At 48.5% G+C, this 19,111-nt stretch overlaps 1 pseudogene and 4 gene segments (V, D, J or C); 4 read left to right on the forward strand and 1 right to left on the reverse strand.

Annotated features, from left to right (window-relative positions):
• The first annotated feature begins 2,564 nt into the window (after nt 1–2,564).
• Nucleotides 2,565–3,056, forward strand: LOC129658383 (T cell receptor beta variable 6-4-like). The segment is given in 2 exon segments: nt 2,565–2,613; nt 2,701–3,056. Coding segments are annotated over 2 exon segments (405 nt in total).
• A 1,425-nt stretch (nt 3,057–4,481) lies between these two features.
• LOC129658679 (dynein light chain 1, cytoplasmic-like) lies at nt 4,482–4,903 on the reverse strand (annotated as a pseudogene).
• A 749-nt stretch (nt 4,904–5,652) lies between these two features.
• Nucleotides 5,653–6,236, forward strand: LOC129658385 (T cell receptor beta variable 5-1-like). The segment is given in 2 exon segments: nt 5,653–5,701; nt 5,833–6,236. Coding segments are annotated over 2 exon segments (453 nt in total).
• A 6,843-nt stretch (nt 6,237–13,079) lies between these two features.
• LOC129658680 (T cell receptor beta variable 5-1-like) lies at nt 13,080–13,948 on the forward strand. The segment is given in 2 exon segments: nt 13,080–13,170; nt 13,303–13,948. Coding segments are annotated over 2 exon segments (453 nt in total).
• An 858-nt stretch (nt 13,949–14,806) lies between these two features.
• LOC129658386 (T cell receptor beta variable 6-9-like) lies at nt 14,807–15,300 on the forward strand. The segment is given in 2 exon segments: nt 14,807–14,855; nt 14,942–15,300. Coding segments are annotated over 2 exon segments (408 nt in total).
• The last annotated feature ends 3,811 nt before the right edge of the window (nt 15,301–19,111 follow it).

Below are 19,111 nucleotides of genomic sequence, written 5' to 3' on the forward strand. Positions count from 1 at the left end.
TGCTGTCTAGGTTTGTCATTGCTTTTCTTCCAAGGAGGAAGAGTCTTTTAGTTTCCCTTATTTATTAAAACATCCACACATAAATGGACCCACTCAGTTCAAATCTGTGTTGTTCAAAGTTCAGCTGTAAATACCATAAACAGTACACTCTGTATAATAGACAGAGTATAGGCATGTGCCATGCAACATCCACCCTATTACAATAAAGAACATTTCCATCACCAGAAAGTTTCTTCAGGTCCCTTTCCCATGCCTCTCTCCTTTCCTGACTACCAACAATATGATATCTGTTGCTAGAGATGTGTTTTACTCAGGCATCTTTTTACTGAAAATATAAGCTCTATACCCATTAAAACAATTCCCTTTTAGGCAAGTGTAAAATATTGAAGAAAGTTAGGAGCTCCTGGAAAGTCTTATGGTTACAGAAGTGCTTAAAACCATGTGAGCACCACATCCATGTCAGGGACTATCCTGTCTGGAGATGGATGGTTTGATAAAATGACCATTAAAAGGTCATGCCAGCTGCTACAAGCTATTTTTGTAAAATTTATTTCCTCACTTTCGTAAATTTGTCCTCATGAACCCATTCCCTGAAATCACTTGATAATGATATTTTGACAAGAAGTCATCACTTCGCAGAAAATGATGAGATTCCATGAGACGCACACATAGCTGGGTTTCATACTCACTCAGTGTGTTCCCCCCGACAAGACCGTGGACACTAGGAATTTTGGTGAGAGACCATTCTATGTTGAGACACAGGTCCCCTTTGCTTCGACCGTAAGTATCCAAGACACAGGCCTTGAGCTGCAAGGCCACTCTTTCTCTTCTGGCGTGGCCTGGGCATGAGTCTCCCGTGCTGGGTGCCCTGCTGTCTTCTGGAAGAAAGAAGTTCTGAGCATGGATGTGGAACCACTCGTGGGCTTGCCAGACCCAGGTCAAGTCTTGCTGCTGTGGTCATAAATTCAGACTCCTTTGCTGCTTCTGACTTTTGTTTCTATGCCTTTCTATCCCAGGTGCCAGAAATGCAGCATTACCCAGACCCCAGACATGTGGTTGGGATCAAGGAAAACCAGAACATCAGGAGGTCATTCCAGGTCCAAAACCATGTAACCAGGACCAGCTGCATAATTTGCAGGGTCCATGTTTCAACTGTTGTTGAGTGTTTGAAGATCACAACAGCAGAGCATTGCATCAAGTACGGGGTCCTTCAAAGTGGGGGGTTATGTGTAACAGGATAGTTTGGGGCTCTGTGATATCTGTTAATTAAGATCAGGCATGCTACATAAGGGCTTCCCTGGTGGCTCAGATGGTAAAGAGTCTGCCTGCAATGCAGGAGATCCAGGTTCGATCCCTGGGTCAGGAAGATTCCTTGGAGAAGGAAATGACAATCCACTCCAGTATTCTTGTTTGGAAAATCCCATGGACAGAGGAGCCTGGTAGGCTAGATCTAGTCCATGGGGTTGCAGAGTTGGACACGATTGAGTGACTAACACTTTCACTTCCGTCTATGCTACTTAGGGAGTTACTTGCATGGAACGGCTGTCTGAAATAAAAAGGAAGCAGTTTTCATTTGCCCCGAGTCTGCCACCTCCTCCCAGTCCCTTCCGCATCTGTATTCCTTTGTGTTCCCACGTCACCCAAGGTGCTGAGCAACCATCTACTCTCCTCAGAGAAAGGTGGGTTAGAGCTGTGCTGCTCCCCCCATTCAGACACGGGAAGCATGTGCTCCGGTGAACATGAAGGAGCTGTAGCCACATTCAGCAGGTGCCCAGTCTATCAGCGAATTGGTAAGAAATAGACTCAAAGGATTCCTCAAATGTCCATGAGCCTGCCCCAAGGCTGGGGAAACAGATATCAGAAGAATCAGGTGGAAGGAAAAAAAAACACAATGCGATCAACTAAACAAAGTAGAAACGGACACTTGAAGGCACAGGTGGGACACAAGAGTCATAAAGGGCAGCAGAGGCTATGAGGACTTTTCCCCAAGAATCCAAACTAAGAAATCCCATTACATATGTAAAGTAGAGAGCTAGTGGGAAGCTGCTGTACTGCACAGGGAGCTCAGCTCTTTGCCCTCTGAGGACCTAGAGGGGTCAAGTGCAGGGCTCAGAGGGAGGGAAGTTCAAGAGGGAGGGGATATATGCATACTAATGGCTGAGTCACGTGGTGTACAGCACAAACCAACACACTTTGCAAAGCAATTAGACTCCAGTTAAAAATAACTTTAAAAAGGCTACCTAAATATGTGGATAAATAAGACAAATATAAGTTTAATGAAGAATTATCTCTGGAACAAAGTATACATAAAGTTGCAAACAGTTTTACAGGTTACAACTTGTAAGGCTGATGCCTGTTGATCTGGATGGGTCTTCCTGTTGTGAACAGTTCTCTCAGGTTCATTTCTGATTTGAGCTTCTGGGGGAAGGGGCGTGGCCCCTGAGTGACAAGTTGGCTCTGGAGCCTGGCAGGGAGAGTGACATCTCAGAAGGACTCCCTGGAGAGCCCCTCTCCCCTCTCATCCACACACACACCAGAGGGCCCTCTGCAACCCCGCCCCCGCCATGAGCCCCTGCCTCCTGGGCTGTGTGGTCTTCTGTCTCCTGCAGGCAGGTGAGTCCTGGGGGGCAGGGTCCCCTTCAGGGTGCCAGCACGAAGCCTGTCCGCTGTGACTGCAGCATTGGTCCTCCTCCTCCACAGGGGCGGTCCATGCTGGGGTCACTCAGGACCCCAGATTCCAGGTCGTGAGGTCAGGACAGAAAGCGACACTGAGATGCACTCAGGATCTGAAACACGATTATATGTACTGGTACCGACAAGACGTGGGACGCGGAATGAGGCTGATCCATTACTCAAATGACCCTCCTGACACACAGAAGGGAGATGTACCCGAGGGCTACAGTGTCTCCAGACCAAGCACAGAGGACTTCCCTCTCACACTGGAGTCTGCCAACCGCTCCCAGACATCTGTGTACTTCTGCGCCAGCAGTTACTCCACAGCGCTGCAGGGTCACCTCCTCTCTGTGCAAAAAGGCAAGGCAGCCCCTTGCTTGTAGGCTCCTAGCACCAGCAGCCTCAGGGCTTTGCTGCCACGTGCCTGCAGTGTGACCCTGAGAGTGTGGTCTGTGCTGGCCCGGACCTCACTCCAGGCCATGTGGACATGTGTCCACCATCCATTGCTGTCTTTTCTCTGTATCCTCCCTGTGAACCAGGAGTTTCCCCCGCTCTGACTCCTAGTCATCACCTGAGCCTGAGACCTCCAGGAGGGAAGGTTGTTTGTAAACTAGATAAAAAGAGGCCCTCGTGTCCCACCTCAGGCAGCTCATCGCTGTCTCTCTGGAAGGTTCTCCCCCAGCCTGGCTCTCGCGTGCTCTCTTCTCTTGCCCACCTTTCCTGGGTGGGTAAGTCACTCCTCTCCCACCTTCCTGGCCCTTTCTACTCCAGCCACATTGTTCCTCCTTCATCTGAGTCACGAAAGTGAAAGTCGCTCAGTCATGTCCGCATCTTTGCGACCCCATGGACTGTATAGTCCCTGGAATTCTCCAGGCCAGAATACTGGAGTGGGCAGCCTTTCCCTTCTCCAGTGGATCTTCCCCACCCAGGGTCTCCTGCATTGCAGGTGGATTCTTTACCAACTGAGCTATGGTCACTTCCCTTCCCAAATCACAAGGTAGTTTTTAAAGTGGCCTGTCCACGGGTTGTGGGGAATATCTATTCTTTTTTTGTTTGAATTGTGTCTTTTAATGAAAGCTCCAACTCATATGTGAACACAGCCAGTTAAAGCACAGCACAGCAGGCTTGTAAGTTTAAATTCCTGCAGACTTTAGTAGAATCACAAGGAGGGCTGCTACTTAAAAGCTTTTTCCCTTTAAGACCACCTTTGATCTTTAGAGTATACTTTGGCCAGGCAGGGGAGGGGAAATGTCTAGAGCCCAACAGATTTCTCATTAGCCCAACTTTCTTACCAGCTTGTTTCCATTTTACAGCCCTAGAAAGCTTAAAGGTCTTCCATGACACACTCATCATCTCGTAAGGCCTAAGGCCTGGAGCACTCTATAGCAGTTATCACAAAAGGAGCGCTTAAGGAATGTACTTATCAGATTAGGAGTAAGAGTTGGTCCAGTAGTTTCTCTGCCGTGCCTCTCTCAACACGCACTTCTGAGTAGCATTCTCCCATGCACGACAGGAGCAGGATGGGCAAGAATGAAACGCAGGAGTGCTGAATAGGCTAGTCTGTTACATCCCGCAGAAACTTCAAGGAATCACCCCCACCAGCCTACCCAAGATCAACTAAAGAGGCCATCTTCAACTCTAGATTATTTGAACAAACGGTTTATTAACGCACCCTTCTCCAAAAGACTTCTTTCTTTAAAGCAATGGATTTCGAAGAGAAAAAAAAACATGGGCAGAGAAGTATGGAATAGAAAATAAATACAAATGTAAGCCATTTTGCTAATTGCTTTATAACCACAACAAACCAGTACAGAGAATGCCCCGTACAAAACCCAATAAAGGTTCAAAGATGGAGGATTCCCTTAGGCAGGGCTGAAGACTTCAGTCTCTGGTATTTGGACTTTAGGCTGCAGTCCTGGTTTTTGGATGGATCACTAGGTGTGTGGCACAGTCCATGCTTTTAACCAGATTTGAACAGGAGATTGGCCACTTGGCCCAGGTAGCAGCAGATGAAGATTTTGGTTTCATATGTCACATAACTACAGAAGTTCCTCTCCACGATGCAGTGCCAGACGGGGTTGTACTTCTTCTCAGACTCCTTCTTGATGTGGGCCACGATGTCCTTCTCTGTATTATACTTCTCCAGTGCCTGAGTAGCACACTCCACTGAGTCCAGTTGCATCTCCTCTGGCATATCGGCATTCTTGATCCCAGCCTTTCAGTCACACATGCTCACCAAGGAGCAGGGGCTGGCCTTGGTCTCCTGGGGAAGGCGCTGGCCAGGCTCACACCTGCATAGAGAGGCGGTCACTACCAAAGCCATGAAGTGTCTAAATTTCTATTCTTGATTTAGACAGAAGGCACAGATCCGTGAGACTGTGGACCATGGGCCACTAGGAGGCACTGTGGGTCCATGGTAAGCAGGGTGTGCTGGGAGGGGGTGAGAGCCACCCTGGAGAGGGCAGCTTAAGGGAACCTTGGCTACATGCCTGCATCAGGGAGCAGGTTTGAGTTCCCTGAGTGGACCAGACACATGGACCCAGCACAGACTCCTCACTGCCCAGGGGAGTGGGGACTTGCCTGGAGCCTCAGGATGTGTCCAGGGGGCCGTCTCCTGGAGCAGCATGGGGAGTGGAGGGTGAGGGATTAGTGTGGCTGGTGAGGGCTGGGTGATGAGTGTCAGGCAGGGACAGGAAGAGAAGAAAAAGGCATGTGATGGGCATATGGGGACATGGGGACAGTGCTTACCTCACACCCACCCTTTGCTGAGGGGCTGTGCAGGACAGGGAAGGGCATAGAGGAGTCCACCATGGATCCTGCCAAGGGGTCCAGTGGATCAGGAAACAGCCTGCAGAGACACAGAGCAGTGACATCAAGGCAAACGCTCCAATCAGGGAAGCAGGAGGGTCAGCACTTTATATCACTCACCCTAGGAGTCCCACCTCCTGCCAGCAGTGGTCTTGGGTTCCTGATGCTGCCATGGGCTCCAGGCTCCTCTGCTGTGTGACTCTCTGCCTTCTGGGAGCAGGTGAGTCCTGGACACAGTGTGGGAGCTTCTGAGATGTCGTCGCCTCCCTGAGATAGAAGCCTGGCGATGAGGGCTGCAGCAGGAGGCTTCCCCTGTGCTCTGCCCTCAGCTTCCTTGTCTCTTCTCAACAGGCCTGGTGGATTCTGGAGTCACCCAGACTCCCAAATACCTGATCAAATCAAGAAAGCAGCAAGCGACTCTGAGATGTTCCCCTCACTCTGGACACTTCTCTGTGTACTGGTACCAACAGGCCCCGGGCCAGGGCCCCCAGTTCCTCGTTCAGTATTACAACCAGAAAGTGAGTGGAGAATCTCACCTCCTGGATCGATTCTCAGGAAAACAGTTCAGTGACTCTCGCTCTGAGCTGAACTTGAGCTCGTTGGAGCTGACGGACTCTGCCATGTATCTCTGTGCCAGCAGCCAAGACACAGACCTGCATGAGCAGATGCCTCTGGGACAAAAACACTCCTACCCCAGCTCAGGAAGTGGTTGCCAGGGTGTCAGTTGCCAGCCAGCGAGACCCAGACCCAGGTAGAACTGATAGACTTTCCTTCCTTTGTATGTTTTAATGCTCACAAAGATCATGCAAGATAAAGATTATTTTAACTGTTTATACATCTGATGGGAAGTGACTTGCCCAGGTCTCATATTTCCTAACTGCCAGACAAGGAATCAGAATCAAGGCTGTCCTCAATACCTGTGTTTCCTGCTCCCCATCTTTTAAAGGAGTTCGCTCCACATAGCTCTTACAGCTGACAAATCCAAATCTCCAGGTTGGACTGGTGAATCTAGAGGTTCAGGGAGAGCTGATGTTTAAATTCAAAGGCCCAAGAACTGATGGTCCTGTTTGAAGGCCATCAGCCGAACGGTTCTCTCTTACCTGGGGGAGGATCAGACTTTTCCTTCTATACATATCTTCACTGGTTGGAAGAGGCCCACTAAGACTGTGGAATGGAAGATCATCTGTTTCAAATGTTAATCTAATTTAATGTTAAAATCTACCTATTTATATGTTCAGTTCAGTTCAGTTCAATCGCTCAGTCATGTCTGACTCTTTGTGACTCCATGAATCACAGCACGCCAGGCCTCCCTGTCCATCACCAACTCCCGGAGTTCACTCAGACTCACATCCATTGAATCAGTGATGCCATCTAGCCATCTCATCCTATTTCGTCCCCTTCTCCTCCTGCCCCCAATCCCTCCCAGCATCAGAGTCTTTTCCAATGAGTCAACTCTTCGCATGAGGTGGCCAAAGTACTGGAGTTTCAGCTTCAGCATCATTTCCTCCAAAGAAATCCCAGGGCTGATCTCCTTCAGAATGGACTGCTTGGATCTCCTTGCAGTCCAAGGGACTCTCAAGAGTCTTCTCCAACGCCACAGTTCAATAGCATCAATTCTTGGGCGCTCAGCATTCTTCACAGTCCAACTCTCACATCCATACATGACCACAGGAAAAACCATAGCCTTGACTAGATAAACCTTTGTTGGCAAAGTAATGTCTCTGCTTTTGAATATGCTATCTAGGTTGGTCATAACTTTCCTTTCAAGGAGTAAGCGTCTTTTAATTTCATGGCTGCAGTCACCATCTGCAGTGATTTTGGAGCCCAAAAAAACAAAGTCTGACACTGTTTCCACTGTTTCCCCATCTATTTCCCATGAAGTGATGGGACCGGATGACATGATCTTCGTTTTCTGAATGCTGAGTTCTAAGCCAATTTTTTCACTCTCCTCTTTCACTTTCATCAAGAGGCTTTTGAGTTCCTCTTCACTTTCTGCCATAAGGGTGGTGTCATCTGCATATCTGAGGTTATTGATATTTCTCCCAGCAATCTTGATTCCAACTTGTGCTTCTTCCAGCCCAGCATTTCTCATGATGTACTCTGCATAGAAGTTAAATAAGCAGGGTGACAGTATGCAGCCTTGACGAACTCCTTTTCCTATTTGGAACCAGTCTGTTGTTCCATGTCCAGTTCTAACTGTTGCTTCCTGACCTGCATACATGTTTCTCAAGAGGCAGATCAGGTGGTCTGGTATTCCCATGTCCTGCAGAATTTTCCACTCTTTATTGTGATCCACATAGTCAAAGGCTTTGGCATAGTCAATAAAGCAGAAATAGATGTTTTTCTGGAACTCTCTTGCTTTTTCCATGATCCAGCAGATGTTGGCAATTTGATCTCTGGTTCCTCTGCCTTTTCTAAAACCAGCTTGAACATCAGGAAGTTCACGGTTGACATATTGCTGAAGCCTGGCTTGGAGAATTTATATGTTAACCTCTTCCAAAAACACCCTCACTTAACATCCAGAATAAAGTTTAATTAAATGTCTCTGGCACAGTCAAGGTGACATGTTCAATTAGCCACCACACCATCTGCCTGGGTTTCATAAGTATTTAATAAGCATGAAGTCCCTGGCATATAACAGGACTCTGGATTTCTTGATTCCCTTTGCTAACCTCTGACAGCCTCTTCTACCACTTCCTAGGTGCAAAGGTAGAGATGGACATGTTTTGCCTTGAAAGCCTTTAAGTGAGGACATTAGAAGTCCCAGTGAAAGGAATATTATGCCTAATGATTCATTACATGAAATAAAAAAGTGTATGCAACATCTCACCTCAGATATTTTTTAATCACTTTTATTGATATTTGAACTGTAGTTTACCAGTAAACAATGTAGGTTTTAGGGTCCCTGAACCTCCTACAACCTTATAGACTGGGGGCTCCCCTGACAGCTCACTTGGTAAAGAATCCACCTGCAATGCAGAAGACCCCAGTTTGATGCCTGGGTCGGGAAGATCCACTGCAGAAGGAATAGGCTACCCACTCCATTGTTCTTGGGCTTCCTTTGTGGCTCAGCTGGTAAAGAATCCACCGGCAACGCAGGAGACCTGAGCTGGGAAGATCCCCTGGAGAAGGGAAGGGCTACCCTACCCACTCCAGTATTCTGGCCTGGAGAATTCCATGAACTGTATAGTCCATGGGATTGCAAAGAGTCAGACACAACTGAGCGACTTTCAATTGCACATTCAATGGTGTATCTGAGATTCCACATGCATGGATTCAACCAATCACAGCTGTTCAGTATCTTAGTACATATTTATTAAAATATCCACCCACAAGTGGACCCACTCCCTCAAAACTTGTGTTGTTCAAGGATCAGGTGTATATTCACACTGTATAATGAAGAGATCTACGGTTTGATCAATATATATGTATATGCTGATGAAACATCTGTCCCTTTAAGACAGAGAACATTTTATCACCAGATATTCCCTCAGGCCCCGTTCCTGGGACTCTCTCCTTTCCTGACAACCAACAGTATGATTTCTGTTGCTGTAGATTTGTTTTGCTCATGCATTTTTTTGGTGAAAACTTAATGTCTATACCCATCAGAACAATTCCTTTTTAGCCTGAAGCTAAATATGTAAGACAGTTAAGCGCTCCTGGAACGTGTTATAATTAACAAAGTGCTTGAAACCACGTGAGATACCATTTCCGTGTGATGGACAATCCTGACTGGGGATTGATGGTTTGATAAAATGACCATCAAAGGTCTTACCAGCTGGTACAGGCTGTTTTTGTAAAATTTATTGACTCAATTTCATAGATTTTTTTTTCTCATGAACCCTTTTTCTGAAATCATTTTATAATGATTTTTTGTTAATATTCTATGAGAAACAACTTAGCAAGGCTTCAGATTCACGCACTAGGTCCTGGGCTGGCCTGACCACCAGCAGCAGTTGTATCCGTGAGTGATAATTCCATGTGGGAGAAGGGTTCCTATGACTTGATGCCAAGGATTCAGGCCACAGGCCTTGAGCTGGAAAGGCCCCTTTCTTCTGGCCTGGCCTGGGTATGACACCCCTTACTGTGTGCTTCTGTCTCCTGGACCAGAGAAGTCCTGAGCACATGCATGGAACCACTCGAGGGCTTGCCAGGCTCAGATTCAAGCCTGGTCATTGTGGTTTTGACATGAGGGTCCTTCTTTGTTTCTCGCTTTAGTTTCAGTGTCTTTCTGTCCCAGGACCAGGAGTACTTAGTCACCCAGACATTAGACGTGTGGTCAGGCTAAAGGGAAACCAACCATCAGGAGGGCACAGCAGGTCTAAAATCGTGAAACCAGGATCTGGCACATAATTTGCAGAGTCCATGGTTCAAAGACTATTGAGAATTTGAAGATCCCAACAGCAGAGCCTCACTCTAAGTACAGGGTCCTTTTGAGTGTGAGGTTTGTGCAACAAGGTACACTCTAGGGCTCCAGGATATCAATTTATTACTGGCAGTCATGCTTCACAAGGAAGTATTCCCATGGGGTGGATGTCTCACATAAAGTCAGAGCACTTTTCATTTATCCTGGAGTCCGGCACTTCTCCCCAAATCCCTCTCATATATATGTTCCTTTGTTTAAAAATGTCATCCGCGTTGAGCAACCAGCTTCTGGCCACAACGAAAGTTCTGTCGTAGGGCTGCGGTGGTTCTACTTGCTGTGTCCCCTCCCTGCGCCCTCAGACTCGGGAAGCACATACTTTGGCAAACATGAAGCCGCTGTACCTGCATTTGGCAGGTGTCCTGGTGGGCTGCCGTCTATGCCGTCCCACAGACTCGGACACGACTGAAGCAACTTAGTAGCAGCAGCAGCAGCAGCTGTATGTTAGTGAACTGAGAAGAAATAGAGCCAAGTGATTTCTCAAATAGTGATGAGTCTGCCCTGCAGTTAAGGAACCAGACCCCAAAGAATCACTGTAGGTGAGAGGACAGGAGCAGGACTAGGTCAGTTGAGCAAAGAGGAAACCACACTTGAGGGAGTATTCGGGATGCATGGGGCATAAAGGACAGCAGGAAGCCCTAAGGATTTCCTCTGAGATTCAAAACTACAGAAATATGTAGACAAATAAGCTAATATACAAATTAAGGAATTATCTCTGGAGTAAAACATACATAAAAGGTACAAACTACTCTAAGGAAAGGTTACAGCACTTTGTAAGACTTACGGCTGTTCAGACCATGTCCAAGCAATCTGTCCAAGCCATCTCCCTGTTCTAATCACTTTGATTTGAGCCTCTAGGGGAAGGGGCGTGGCCGCCATGTGACAGGTTGTCTCTGGGGCCTGGCAGGGACAGTGACATCTCAGAAGGACTCCCTGGAGAGCCCCTCGCCCTCTCATCCACACTCAGACCAGAGGGCCCTCCGCCTGCCCCTGCCCCGCCATGAGCCCCTGCCTCCTGGGCTGTGTGGTCTTCTGTCTCCTGCAGGCAGGTGGGTCCTGGGGGCAGGGTCCCCTTCGGGGTGCCAGCACTAAGCCTGTCCTCTGTGACTGCAGCATCCGTCCTCCTCCTCCACAGGGGCGGTCCATGCTGGTGTCACTCAGGACCCCAGATTCCAGGTCGTGAGGGGAGGACAGGGCACAACACTGACATGTGCTCAGGATCTGGATCATAACTATATGTACTGGTACCCACAAGACCTGGGACACGGGCTGAGGCTGATCTATTATTCAGCTGGGCCTCCCACCACAGAGAAAGGAGACGTGCCCAACGGGTACAGTCTCCAGATCAAGCACAGAGAACTTCCCTCTCACGCTGGAGTCTGCCAACCTCTCCCAGACATCTGTGTACTTCTGTGCCAGCAGTTACTCCATGGTGCTGCACGGCCACCTCCTTTCTGTGCAAAAAGACAGGGGGTCCAAGTGAAAGCTCCTAGAACCGGGAGCCTCAGGGCTTGGTTAGCCATGTGCCTGCAGTGTGACCCTAGGTGTATGGACTAGGCTGACCTAAACTTCACTCAGGGACTCCAAGACATATGTCCACCATCCATGTCTGTCTTTCCCCTGCATCCTCCCTGTGAACCAAGAAGATGTTTCTCCAGCTCTGACTGCTAGTCATCACCTGAGCCTGAGACCTCCAGGACGGAAGGTTGCTGGTAAATTAGATAAAAACAGATCTCCTTGTCTCACTTCAATGCTTCTCTCTGGAAGGTTCTCCCCGACTGGCTCTCATGTGGTTTCCGCTCTTGCCCACCTTTCTTGGGTGGACAGGACATCCTCTCCTCACCTCGCTGGCCCCCTCTACCACACCCATGCTGCTCCTCCCTCATCCAGGTCATGTCCCTTCCCAAGTCACAGGGAAGCCTTTAAAGTGCCCTCTCCACATGGTCTGCTTTGAGCAAGTTGTCTGGAGTCATCAAAGAGAAATCAACTTCAGTTAATTATCAATTATTCGAATCTCATGTGAGTCCATATGAAGGAGAGACTGGCTTTCTATGTACATCCTCCCGCCCCTGACTTCCTCAGCATCTCACCTAACCTCGGCCAGCTTGGCACCACCTCCCTCATCAAAATCTTCTCAAAGTCAAAATATATCTTCCATTGCCCCATTACATCAAGATTTCATAAGTGCAGAAATATATGAGTTCGTATATATAAAACCTCTTTACAAAATGTATCAACTAGAATTTGGAAATGCTTAATTTATACAAGACATCTGGAAATACATGTATCCGATTCATCAGAGGTAGGTATGGAATACAGGTCTCCAGGCAGAGTCACGTGAGACCCTCAGAGTGTTTATTTTATGGCGATTATTTCCATTTTGGCTAAGTACCATCACTGCAGTGGTGCAGCGATTCTTTCCTTCTTAGTAACAATGTCGGACCATTGAGTCTTCAACTTCCAGAGGCTAAGAGTAGATTTGAAGATGAACCCTAATTCAGCCAGGATGGGAAGGCAGTAGAACACTAGAATGTGAGTGTGTGTGTGAGTGTGTGTGTGTGTGTGAGTGTGTATTAAGGCTATGGGGTTTCTGTACCCTTGCTTTAGAAAGAGGATGCAAATCCATGAGACTGTGAAGTACTGGCAAGTACGAGGCACTGTGGCCCATGCAACCAGGTGAGCTGGGAGGGGTGAGCATCACCCAGCAGAGGGAGCTTTAGGGAACCTTAACTGCATGCCTGTGTCAGGGAACAGGCTTGAGTTCCCTGAGAGATCCTGGGACACATGGAGCCAGCACAGGCTCCTCAGTGCCAAGGAAGTGGGGACGGGCTGGAGCTTCGGGATGTACTCAGGGGGTGCTGCATGGGAAGTGGAGGGTGAGGGGTCCAGGCAGCTGCGAAGGGCTTGGTGACGAGTGTCAGGAAGGAGCAGAGAGGGGAGAACAAGCCGTATTGTAGTCATATGGAGACATAGGGAGAGTGCACTCTTCAAACCCACCCTTTGCTGAGGGGCTGTGCAGCACAGGGAAGGGCACAGAGGAGCTGGCCCTGCATATTGGTAAGGGGTCCAGATTGGACAAGGGCAGCATGCAGAGACACAGAGCAGTGACGTCATAGGCAAATGCTCCAATCAGGGAAGCAGGAGGGTCAGCACTTTACACCACACAGCCAAGGAGCACCACCCCAGCCAGCAGCAGTCTTGGGTTCCTGATGCTGCCATGGGCTCCAGGATCCTCTGCTGTGTGACTCTCTGCCTTCTGGGAGCAGGTGAGTCCTGGACACAGTGTGGGAGCTTCTGAGATGTCTTTGCTTCCCTGAGATAGAAGCCTGGCAATGAGGGCTGCAGCAGGAGGCTTCCCTGTGCTCTTCCCTCAACTTCCTTTGTCTCCTCCCCAACAGGCCTGGTGGATTCTGGGGTTACCCAGACCCCCAAATACCTGATCAAACCAAGAAAGCAGCAAGCGATTCTGAGATGTTCCCCTGAATCTGGACACCGCTCTGTGTACTGGTACCAACAGGTCCTGGGCCAGGGCCCCCAATTCCTCATTCAGTATTTCAACAGGCAACAGAATGAGAAAGGAAACCTATCAGATCGATTCTCAGGAAAACAGTTCAGTGACTCTAGCTCTGAGCTGAACTTGACTTCCTTGGAGCTGACGGACTCAGCTGTGTATCTCTGTGCCAGCAGCCAAGACATAGCCCTGCATGATCAGGTGCCTCTGGGACAAAAACTCTCCTGCCCCAGCTCAGGAAGTGGTGGTGAGCATGTTGGCTGCCAGTGTGCCAAGCCCAGTCTCTGCTAGAGCAATAGATTTTCCCAGACATTCATTTCTTGATATGTTGTAATGCTCACTAAGATCATGCAAGGTAAGTATTATTTTAACTGTTTATATATCTGAGGGGATGTGAATTGCCCAGATCTCATACTTCATGACTGTTACAGCTAGGATTGCAGCTCAGGTTTTTTTTCAACACCTGTGGTCCCTTTCCTCATGGAACCATCTCCATACAGAGCAAGTTACATATACGCGTTGTGTTATGTGTAACAAGATACAGTTTGGGGCTCTGTGATATGAACTGTTACTCAATGAATGGCAGCCACGCATCACAAGGAGGTATTCCCATGAAAAGAATGTCTCAAATAAAAAAGAGCACTTTTCACTTACCCTGGTGCCACGTCTCACCATGGTGCTCCTAAGTCTGCATTACATTCTGCCAATCCGTCGTCCTGTGCTGGGCAACCAGCTTCTCTCCACCCAGAAAGGTGGGTCACAGGCCTGAGGCCTCTCCCGACATGGGAAGCGGGGGCTCCTGTGAACATGAAGGAGTTGTACCTGCCTTTGGCAGGTGGACTGTCTGTCAGTGAGTTGATAAGAACAGATCCAAACAATTCCTCAAATGTTGATGAGCCTCCAATGAGGTTGGGAGCAGATACCTGGAGAAACATGGTAGGTGGAGGGCCATTCTCAGGGCTGTGATCAATTAAAGCAGAAATGGGCCTTGAAGTCCTACTGGGACACATATCATAAAGGAGAGCAGGAAGCTCGAGGGAATTTCCGAAGATGCAGAGCTATAGAAATATGTAGATGAATTAAAGTAATATACACATTTATGAAGATTAACTTCGCAATGAAGTATAGATAAAACTGCACACTGTTTACAGATGGGTTACAACAATTGTGAGGCTGATGCCCATTAAGCCGGATGGGTCTCCCTGTTGTGAACTGTTCACTCAGGTTCATTTCTGATTTGAGCCTCCGGGGGAAGGGGCGTGGACCCTGAGTGACAAGTTGTCTCTGGGGCCTGGAGGGACAGTGACATCTCAGAAGGACTCCCTGGAGAGCCCCTCTCCCCTCTCATCCACACACACCTCAGAAGGCCCTCTGCCTGCCCTGCCCTCGCCATGAGCACCTGCCTCCTGGGCTGTGTGGTCTTCTGTCTCCTGCAGGCAGGTGAGTCCTGGGGGCAGGGTCCCCTTCGGGGTGCCAGCACTAAGCCTGTCCGCTGTGACTGCAGCATCGGTCCTCCTTCTCCACAGGGGCGGTCCATGCTGGGGTCACTCAGGACCCCAGATTCCAGGTCGTGAGGACAGGACAGAACGCGACACTGACATGTACTCAGGATCTGGGTCATGACCGCATGTACTGGTACCGACAAGACCCAGGATACGGGCTAAGGCTGATCCATTACTCAGCTGGTGTGCAGACTAGCGAGCCAGGAAACATGCCCGACGGGTACAGCGTCACTAGATCAAACACAGAGAACTCTCCTCTCATGCTGGAGTCTGCCAACCGCTCCCAGACAGTTGTGTACTTCTGTGCCAGCAGTTACTCCAGGGCGCTGCAGGGTCACCTGCTCTCTGTTGAAAAAGACAAAGGCCTACATGCAGGATCCTAACACTGAGAACCTAATGCCCTGGGGACCACGTGCCAGCACTGTGACCCTGATGTGTGACCTGGACAGGCCTGGATCTGACTCCAGGGACTCGCAGACACATGTCGACCATCAGTCTCTGTCTTTCCTTTGCATCCTCCCTGGATGCAGTTCAGAAAGCATCCAGTTCTGACTAGTTCTGAGTCTTCCTCATCAGCTTAAGACCTCCCGAAGGGAAGAATATTAGTAAATCAGATATATCTAGACCCTCTTGTCTCTCCCAGAGCCTCATTGCTGTCTCTCTGGAAGTTTCTCCGGCAGCCTAGCTTTCAAGTGCTCCCTGCTCTTGCCCACCAGAGGGGCGGGTCTTTCCTCCTTTACTGCCTTGGGCTCAGCTCCCCTGCCCTCTCTGTCCAGACACACTTCTCTCCCTTCATCTGGATCATGTCCCTTCCCATGACACAGCGAACTTTGTAACCAAGCATAAGCGGTCGTGTTTGAGCAAGTTCTTGGGGTCATCAAAGAGAAAACAACCTCAGTTAATTGGAAACCAGCCAAAATCCCTTGGGAGTCCATTCCCAGGAGGAGAGACAGGCGGGGGGTGTGTGTTCTCCTTCCTGCCCTTCTTTCTTAACATCTCAATTAACCTGGACCAGGTTTCCACCATTTCCTTCAGAGAAATATTCTCAAAGTCAAAATATTTTCTCCACGGTATCTTATTATATCAAGATTTAGAAGTTCATAGGAAATAAATAGGTTAATACACATTTAAATAGGAAATCTGAAAATATATGCCTCTGATCAATCAGAAGTAGTTATGAAGACATGTTTGCAGGCAGATTCACTTGAGATCCTCTGAGCGTTTATTTTATGACATATATTTCCATTTTAGCTAACTACCATCATTGTAGTGGAGAAGCAATGATTTCCTTGTTAGGAAAACGGTCAGATCATACAGTCTTCTACCTCCAGAGGCTAAGAGTGGATTTGAAGATCAACCCTAATCAGCCAGGCTAGGAAGGCAGTAGAACAGATATGTGTGTGTATGTGTTTGTATTTAGGGTGTGGGATTTTTGAAACCTTGCTTCCAAGGCTGCAAATCCATGAGACCATGGACCTTCGGCCACTAGGAGGCACTGTGTTTCCATGGTAAGCAGGGTGCCCTGGGAGGGGTTGAGAGTCACCTGGAGAAGGAAGCTTAAGGGAACCTTGGCTACATGCCTGCACCTGGGAGCAGGTTTGAGTTCCCTGAGTGGTCCTGGGACACATGGAGCCAGCACAGACTCCTCTCTGCTCAGGGAAGAGGGGTCCTGCCTGGAGCCTCAGGATGTGCCCAGGGGGCCATCTGTGGAGCAGCATGGGAATGGGAGGGTGAGAAGTTGGGGTATCTGGTGAGGGCTGGGTGTCAGGCAGGGTCAGACAGAGCAGAACAAATGTGTGTGGACACATGGGACCAGGGGACGAAGCTCCCCTCACACCTATCCTTCCTGGCGGCTGTCAGGACAGGGAATGGCATAGAGGAGCCAGCCCTGGGTCCTGCCAAGGGGTCCTGGGGACAAGGGCAGCCTGCAGAGACACAGAGCAGTGACGTCATAGGCCAGTGCTCCAATCAGGGAACAGGAGGGTCAGCACTTTACACCACTCACCCCAGGAGCCCCGCCCCTAGCCAGCAGCAGTCCTGGGTCCTGATGCTGCCATGGGCTCCAGGCTCCTCTGTTGTGTGACTCTCTGCCTCCTGGGAGCAGGTGAGTCCTGGACACAGTGTGGGAGCTTCTGAGATGTCTTTGCCTCCCTGAGATAGAAGCCTGGTGATGAGGGCTGCAACAGGAGGCTCCCCTGTGCTCTGCCCTCAGCTTCCTTCTGTCTCCTTCCCAACAGGTCTGGTGGATTCTGGCGTCACCCAGACCCCCAAATATCTGATCAAATCAAGAAAGCAGCAAGTGATACTGAGATGTTCCCCTGCGTCTGGACACCTCTATGTATCCTGGTACCAACAGGCCCTGGGCCAGGGCCCCCAGTTCCTTGTTCAGTATTATAATGGGCAAGAGAATGAGAAAGGAAACATGCCAGATCGATTCTCAGGTGAACAGTTCGGTGACTCTAGCTCTCAGATGAATCTGAGCTCCTTGGAGCTGACAGACTCAGCCGTGTATCTCTGTGCCAGCAGCAAGACACAGCCCTGCATGATCAGGTGCCTCTGGGACAAAAATACTTCTGCCCTAGCTCAGGAAGTGGCTGTGAGGGTGATTGCCTCCCTTCCAGGCATAGGTAGATCCGATAGACTCTCCCAGAAATTCTTTCTCTGCTCTGTTTTAATGCTCCCAAAGATCATGCTAGGTAAATATTATTTTACCTGTTTATACATCTGAGAGGAACTGACTTGTCCACATCTTATATGTCACTGCTTTCAGAGCAAGGAATTTGATTCAAGCCTGTCCTCATCACTTTTGGTCTTTGCCCCCATAAAACTTTCCCCCACATAGAATAAATAATACACAGAAACACACACACGCACACAAACACACACATACACACATACACGTTTGAAAGCAATTGGCTCACAAAGTTGTTAAGACTGGTAAGTCCAAATGCTGCAAGCGGGTCTGGTGCTACTAGAGACTGAGGGGAGCTGATGTTTAAGTTCAAAAGCAGAAGAACTAATGGTCCAGTGTGAAGGCCATCGGCTGACAATTATCTCTTTCTTGGGGGAGGATCAGTTTTTTCATCTATTCATCTCTTCACCTGGTTTCATGAAGGCCACTGACATTATGGAGGGTCATCTGCTTTACGAATTAAAATGTTAATCTAATCTATTATTAAAACATACCTATTCACATGTTGAAGGTGAAGTCGCTCAGTCATGTCCGACTCTTTGTGACTCCATGGACTGTAGCCCACGAGGCTCCTCCATCCATGGAATTTTCTAGGCAAGAATATTGGAGTGGGTTGCCATTTCCTTCTCCAGGGCATCTTCCAGGGATTGAACCCGGGTCTTCCACATTGCGGGCAGACGCTTTACCATCTGAGCCAAAAAATATCCCTCTTTGGAGCACCCAAAAAATAAAACTAAATATCCAAGGCAGAGTCTAGTTGACATATTATGTTAGTCAGGACACCACCTTCCAGGGCTTCACAAGAATTTAGTAAGCATGAAGTCCCTGGCAGGTGACAGGACTCTGGATTTCTTCACTCCCTTTGCTAATCTCTGACAGCCTCCTCTAGTGCTTCCTAGGTGCAAAAGTAGATATGGACACATTTTGACTTCAAACCCTATACTTGAGGACTTCAGATGTCATAGGAAAGAAAGTAATTATGCTTGCCGGTTCCATACATGAGATAAACAGAGCATGTAACTTACCCTCAGGCGTTTTTACATTAACTTTATTGCCATATGAATTATAGTTAACATTTGAATAATGTGAAGTTTGGGGGCCCTGAAACAGCCTTAACCCTGCTGTAAAATTTGTTTAAAATTCAGTCAACCCTGTTTATGATTTCACATCCACAGATTCAACCAGGCACAGTTGTGTGGTCCTGTGAAAAGTGAAAGTGAATGTCACTCAATCGGGTCTGACTCTTTGCAACCCCATGGACTATACAGTCCATGAAATATAAAATCTCTCCAGGCCAGAGTACTGGAGTGGGTAGTCTTTCCCTTCTCCAGCAGATCTTCCCAACCCAGGGATCCAACTCAGGTCTCTCACACTGCAGGCAGATTCTTTACCAGATGAACAACACGGTCTGTAGTTAGTATCTATTAAAAACTCCACACAAAACTGAACGCATGAAATTCAAAATCGTGTGGTCCAAGGGGTCCGCTGTATATACAGTAACG

Source organism: Bubalus kerabau, chromosome 8 (genome assembly GCF_029407905.1).
Source record: "Bubalus kerabau isolate K-KA32 ecotype Philippines breed swamp buffalo chromosome 8, PCC_UOA_SB_1v2, whole genome shotgun sequence".
Taxonomy (NCBI): domain Eukaryota; kingdom Metazoa; phylum Chordata; class Mammalia; order Artiodactyla; family Bovidae; genus Bubalus; species Bubalus kerabau.